The 7112-nt window shown below is 25.4% G+C and overlaps 1 protein-coding gene across 1 annotated transcript; it reads right to left on the reverse strand.

Annotated features, from left to right (window-relative positions):
- Positions 1–2746: 2746 nt before the first annotated feature.
- On the reverse strand, positions 2747–4728 carry LOC103488047 (glucan endo-1,3-beta-glucosidase 13). Its single transcript, XM_008446593.3, has 4 exons — positions 4574–4728; positions 4135–4452; positions 3398–3428; positions 2747–3274 (listed from the first exon to the last, which is right to left on the reverse strand). Exons 1-4 carry the CDS (start codon positions 4629–4631, stop codon positions 3169–3171), a joined length of 513 nt encoding a protein of 170 aa, XP_008444815.2. The 5' UTR covers positions 4632–4728; the 3' UTR covers positions 2747–3168.
- Between the last annotated feature and the right edge of the window lie 2384 nt (positions 4729–7112).

Raw genomic sequence — 7112 nt, forward strand, 5'->3', positions numbered from 1 at the left:
AAAATTCTTTTGCAACCTCTTAAATCACTCTACACATTTGGTGCCGTTGAGTTGAGCTCATGTTGAAAATATTAGTTTTTTTCCTCTCCATTAGTATTTAATTGTTAACTTTTCGGTGGTCATGTGTATGAACAGTAGATTAAAAAGTGAATTTGACACAACACAAGTTAATTCTTCCTAATAGATTTTTATAAGAATACTATTGGTTTTGAATGAAAGAATCTATAGTATATATATAAGAATGAAGTGGAGAAACTTTTTAGTCTCATTTTACCCTTTTTAAAGTCTTGTATTAATGGCAATTTTGTCATTCAAATAGATTTAATGTTTGTCGTTTTTATCACATTTAACAAGATATAATTAACTTTTAATCTCTTTATTATAATTTTTCTCAAAATTTTAAAATTTTCTCTCCAATTAATTATGTCATTTAAATTTATACAAATCCATTCACATTCGTCTCCCTTTCTTAATCTTTTATCTTCCAACTATTATTATTCATTTATCTCATATTTAACTATTTTGTATGCAACAAATTTTTTTATTCACGTTCACAAGTCACAACAAAATGCTAAGGGTGGAAAAAACCAAATCATGTTTTTCTATTCTCTTTTATTATTTTTTGTTGATTCTTTTTTGTATATAGAAATATGCGAGTGTATATTCCTTCATTTATAGATTTCTTTTTAATACACAAGAGAAGAAATCGAAATCAGGTTTGAGATGTAAAAAAAGGAAAAGAAGATTCCACATATATATATATATATAATATATATATATATATTAAAAAAAAAGTAACTTTTAGGGCTATTTTGACTTTTTTTATGTATTTTGGTTTAAAATAAATCTTTTAGTAAACAATTACAATAAAAGAAACTTTCTTGTAATTTGGAAGAATGTTGTAATTTTCTAAACTTAATTTGTTTTGGTTTTAAATGAATTTTTAATAAACAATTAAAATTGAAAAAAAAAACTTTCTAAAAATTAATTTGGAAAAATGTTGTAATTTCTCATGTAGTTTGATTTAAGACCAATTGTTTAATAAATAATTAAAATAAAAGAAACTTTTTATAAAAAATAAATCTGAAAGAATGTTGTGCCATGGTCTCACTTTAAAACCACACAATTTTGTTAATGATATTGGAAATGTATACATGTTAATAATAAAAGAATTTAAAACTCCTAAATTAAATAATAGAAGTTAAAATGAAATTGGGTAAAAAAAAGTATGTTTGTAAAAAGTTTTATAAAAACCTTAAAATAATAATTTATAAATGAAAATAAGAATTTATAAATGATTCAAAGTGTAAACAAAAGAAACTCTTAATTGGTGAAAAACATAAAAATGAAAAAAAAAATTATTCAGTGTTCAATGAATAAAAAATATTTTAAAAAATAAATCTGCATTGAAAATGGGTCAATTTAGTATTTTTCAAAAACCGACAAAAATAATTAACCTTAACCTTAGTTTTGCAAATATTTTCTATTCTATTTTTAAAATATTTTTTATATTATTAATATGAATAATTCGTACTAAATTAATTTTATTTGTGAGATTTGCATTGATCGTAAAAAAATTTGTAGTTTTGTGTCAAACCAACGTTTATCACGTATGTTTTAGTCAACTAAGAAATTTTTTTTTTTTTTTAAGATGTTAATTAAGAAAGTTTTTTTCTCAAAGATGTTAATTAAGAAAGTTGATTTATAACTCTGATGTTAATTGATAATTAGTTAATAAATTTAGCTGAAACATTGGAATAATGTAATTAAGAGTTATTTGTTAATTAATTTGACATTGGATATATTTGTATAAAAGAATCTATATATTAAAGTTCCCTCACTCTCATAAGTACTCTAAAGTAATTTGCATAAACAATCAAAACTCTACAAAACAATTGATTGAAACAAAGTTGGACATTTTATGTACTCTTAAAGCACTAATTAGTTCTTAAATTCAACATAAAATACCATTATTTTAATAAATTTAATGCACAATTTTTATTATTTTAATTAAATAATTAATAAAAACATTATTTATTATTAATTACAAATTCAATAATCACCAACCCAGTACACTTTTGATAAGTTCATATTTAACAAAATAGAATTCAAATACAAACTTAATAAACTTGATCTATATCCATACTCAATCTAGCTAGTACTATAAATGCTAATTACATCATTAAAATTGATTACATTGGCTTTTTAGAGAAAAGTTTGTTTTCTTAATCATTTAAAAGCAAAGTAGAGGACTATAATTATTTTTCTTAAAAGTAATTTTTTAAATTTAAAATTCACTTTTAATTATTCAACCAAAAAAAATAATAATAATTGGACTGAAATAACCCTTTTACTCTTTCAAAACACATCCTAAACACAGGGAGGTGGCCCCATAAAAATAAACCTTTCAAAAGCTATTATCCTTTATTTGTGGTCTATAAAATCTGAGAATATACATTAATTTTAGTTAAGAGTTTTGAGAAGAACATTGGTAGTGAGGTTTGACCCATTAAGTGAAGTACCTAATAAGTTTGACTTTATCTGTAAATATATATGAAATATATTTAGAGAAAAATGAGAATATAGAGTTAATTATATTTACCATTTAAGCTGGGTTGTCTATTATACTAATTCTATAACATCATCCCTAAGATTTTGAAATAATGTACGTTTTTAGTCATTACATTTTTAATATAAACTTAAAAAGTCTTGGAAGCAATTTGTTTATTTTAAATAATCACAAAAGATTTTAAATTCAAGAACCAAAGATTCAAATTAAATTCTTCCGAACGCAGTGACTAAAAATAAAAATTACAATTACTTGCCTCCATCGTTAAGGAAACAATTCCTTTTTTTCTGAATAATGGATAAAGGAAAACCCAAAAAAAAGATATTAATAATAATAAATAAAGGCAAGGATTATACAAAAGAAAGTAAGAATAAATTGAGAATAATCTTGAAAAATGAAACTAAGATTCCTAAACCATCGACAAAGAGAAGAATAAAAACTAAGCAAAAATCATAACAATTTACAGAATGTTAATTAATTGATTAACTCATCCAATATTCTTTGCCTTTTCTTTTTGTCTCCTTTCCTTCAGATTCAACTTTGGCTTTTGTTAATTAAAATTAATTAACTAAGCTCTTAATCCAAAATCAAATAATTCATTAGCTTCCAAAATATAGATTTAGAACCACAAAAACCCCAGAAAGCAACTTCAGGCAGATATGGCTTGGACTGTTCTTGGATTTTGAAGGTGCCGAGTTTGTCGAACTGGGTGTCATTTTCCAAACAAAATAATCAAAATCAATATTATTATTACTATTATTTATTTATTTATTTAATTATGGGTGGGTATTATTATTGTCAAATTGCTTGTGAAATAAATAAAAATACCTGGATGCTGAATAATCACATTTCCCATAACCTGTCAAAAGAAGAAGATAAATATTTGATGAGGAATGGTTTGTTACATTTTTAAGTATAAATGTTTGTTAACAACATGGATTTTTATAACCTATATTTAATTTATGAAAATTAATCTTATAAAATTATTAATTCAATACTCTACATATTGATTACAGCTACTTATCCCTTTCTCTAAGTTTTCAGGTCCAACCATAAGTTATTAACAAAAACGTATCTTTAACTCCTTTTATAGTCATCTTGTTTTTTTCTTTTTCTTTTTAGATTTTGGTTAAGTCTATTTATTCACATTTTCTTAGAGTAGTTTACATTTTATTTTTATTTAGAAAAATAGTTCCGTTCTTAACCAAATTTGAAAGAACAAAAAAAATATTTTAAAATTACTTTTTAAAATTTTTAAACTTCAGTCTAATTTTTGAAACATTAATAAAAGTAGATAAGAAGCAAAAGAACTATGATTCAATAGATACAAGTTCAAAATAAAAAACAAAAAACCAAATCAACCTCAAACATAATCTAAACCAAAATAAACAAACTTTCAAAAAAACCAAACAATTAACAAATACAATCTCAACAATGGTAGACAAAAAGCACCCATTCATCAACTCATAAAACTATGTACTTCGACCATAAAGACAGATGTTCGAATCCATGGACATCATTTGAAAGTCATCGAAGAGAAATAGAGAGAGAGGGAGAGATTTTACTTGGGTCTTTCTTAGTCAAAGTAGCACAACCACCAAAATTGCAAGCAATATCAGAGTTGCCATTTTGTTGATAATAGCTATTAAATGCATAAGACGCATGGGACAAGAGGGTATCCGGTTCATAACAACGCCCTCCCTTTTGAATCGCTCTACAATCAGCTTTCCCCATTCCACAAGCCCAATCCAAAGCATTTTGCAAATCAATCTGTGAAACTCCAGGCTTCGCCACACACCACGTAGTCCCATCTATGAACGTCGTGTTCCCTTCCACCGGCGCCGCCATCACCGGCATCCCCGCCTCCGCTGCCATTGCTCTCCCTAACAAAACCACAACATGAAGAAGTTAAGTAAAACAAAGTAAGTAATAAAGTACTGTATTTTTTGTTTCTGGTTTGTTAATGGGATAAAAGATGAAGTTTTTGTGAGAAATAAAACAAACCCAGAAAGAAATAATGTAGAAAGAGGAGGATCTCCAAAACCCAGATTTTGGTTTTCATTTTTATGGTTAAAAAAAAAAATGAAGTGTGTTGTTGGGGTGGAGTTGGGAGGGTGTAGAAGAAGGAGAGAGGTATAAATGAAAGGGTTTTTGTGAAGAATAATTAGTTTCTTGAAATGAAATTATCTTCTTTTTCTTTGTGTTGTTTTGCTTTATTTTATTTTAATGAATATTTTTCTTGGGATGGGATTTAACGTTTTATGAAGAATGTACGTTTGCTGCAGAAGCTAAGCAGCTACTTTTTGACAGAATAACAGTGGTGGATTCCATAAACCTTTCAATGGAGCTTTCCTCATAAGCTGGTTTCGTTTCAAATTACAATTTTTTATGTCCTGTTTACTGAATGAATAGTAATAGAAATTCGTCTAATCAAAATCACATTTTATTGATAGCTCGATCGAAAATAATTGGATTGTTTTCTTTAAATTATGAATTTGTTACTGTTTAACTCTATCACTAACATTAATGGTAAAGGAAACAATAAATGTAACAAATTCATAATTTTCATATTGTCACAACAAATAGCAATATATGTAATAGTAACAATAACGAAAACAATAAAGGTAGTGAGTCATGCATAATTTTCAGGCACAATTTGATTGACCACCTTCTATTCATCAATTGTATTGCATGATTTGATTACATAACTCAAGGTGAATCCAACTCCATCACAGAAAGCAAGTAAACAACAACAAAAGTGATCACTACAGTTCACTTTTTACATTACTATTGATACATTACCTTTCATAATTGGGTAAACGCGGCCTTAATTTTTGTGTTTTGCGTTAGTTTCAATTTGATGTACAAGTTGTTTAAGGTACCATTTGGGTTGTTGAGTCGACTATTTTAATCTATCGAATATAGTGTTTTTAGGTTATTAGTTTAGATTATAATAATATGTGTTTCGAGGATTATAAAATAATAAATACAATAACAAAAAAAATTGGAAAGAGATTAGGAACGATAAATAGTATTAGTAATTAAACAAGGTAATAAAGAGATGTAATAGTTTGATTTTAAATTATAATAATAATTAAAAACACCAATTAATGGAAGTTGGAGACAAAACAACCAGTTAATAGTTTCAACCTAACTGGTCAAAATTTATGATAAACTTTTGTTATCAATTACCATATTGGAGTATTTGTTTGAATATCAAATGTAGGTTGTAATTAGTGGAGTTATGTTATGATTGAGAAGCTACTCAACAATCTATTTTACTCCATTTAGAAATGTTACGATTACTTAAAACTTCGCAAACTTCCCAAAAACTGTTTAATATTTTCCAGCACAAAAAGGAAAAAAAAAAATATATGATTACACAATTTGGTTTCTTTTTGACCAACCATAACAGATGATTTCCCCCTTAATTTATAGGTTTCGTAGAATTAAGTTTAGCTGTTGTATTGAATTAATGACATATTGAAATATCATACACCTTCATTATATTAAATAAAGACAAAGATATATCTTCCAAACATGTTTGAAATATTGACATATAGTCTATGGTTTTGCTTCCGAACGTGTCTTAAGCATCATGCATAAAAGTTTTCTTAGTTTAGAAGTTACGCTTTGTTCTTAAATCATCAATTGATATCCAAAAGTATTAATCTTCGAACGTGTTGGTTTGAGAGACCCTATATTCAAATCTTTACATTGTTGATATATTATAATTTTTTGTCGTAATTATTCCAAAATTTAATGTTCTAATGAAGTTCAATTACATTTTCATCCTAAGCTAAATCTATGGCATTTGATTCAACTATGTGATGCTTTAACAAGATAATTGTGTTTAACATAAACTTGCATGTGGTTTTTATTTTTAACTTTTGAAAAATAAATTTGTATGTATCATGTTTACCTTTAAATTTCTTGTTTTGTTATATATCTCTTATCCATATTTTCAAACACTAAATCAAAATTTTGAAGACAGTAAAGATAGTTTTAAACTTTTTTCCTTAAAATTGATTAAAAATTCAACTCTTATATTTAAGAAAATTGTAAATTATTATAAGAAAATGTGAGAAAAAAAACTTCTTTAAAACAAATAGATTTAAAGTATTAGCATAGCATTTTTAAAAAGTTATAAATACAATAAAATCTATTAAAATATATGATTGATTTGCAATTTTAAAAAATTATTGCTATACACTTAATTATTAGGGGTTTTTTCAAAAATAGAAAAAATTTACAAATTATTTACGCTCTATAAAACCACTAAAAATATAAATATTTGGTCAAATGTTTTGTTTTTTATGATTTCCCTAATTATATATAATTAAATATTATTTCTAAAATTATTATCTATTCTAATTACTCATTTACCTCTGAGCTTGTTTGGAATGTAGTCCAACACATATTCTTTTTAGTTCAATTAAGAAATATTTAGAGAAATCATCTACTTTAGATATAATTTTACACAAATGTCTCAAAATTTCATTTATTTTCTTAATTAAGATTTCATGATTTTAATGACCATTTT

The sequence above is a fragment of the Cucumis melo genome, chromosome 12 (assembly GCF_025177605.1).
Source record: "Cucumis melo cultivar AY chromosome 12, USDA_Cmelo_AY_1.0, whole genome shotgun sequence".
In the NCBI taxonomy this organism is placed as follows: Eukaryota; Viridiplantae; Streptophyta; class Magnoliopsida; order Cucurbitales; family Cucurbitaceae; genus Cucumis; species Cucumis melo.

Excerpts from the sequence above, each read along its gene's own strand:
- LOC103488047 (XM_008446593.3), bottom strand. The coding sequence starts at position 4,631 with ATGAAAACCAAAATCTGGGTTTTGGAGATCCTCCTCTTTCTACATTAT. Across the intron at positions 3,429-4,134 it reads TTTGACTAAGAAAGACCCAA|GTTATGGGAAATGTGATTAT; the intron begins GTAAAATCTCTC and ends TTCTTTTGACAG. Across the intron at positions 3,275-3,397 it reads TGTGATTATTCAGCATCCAG|TTCGACAAACTCGGCACCTT; the intron begins GTATTTTTATTT and ends AATGACACCCAG.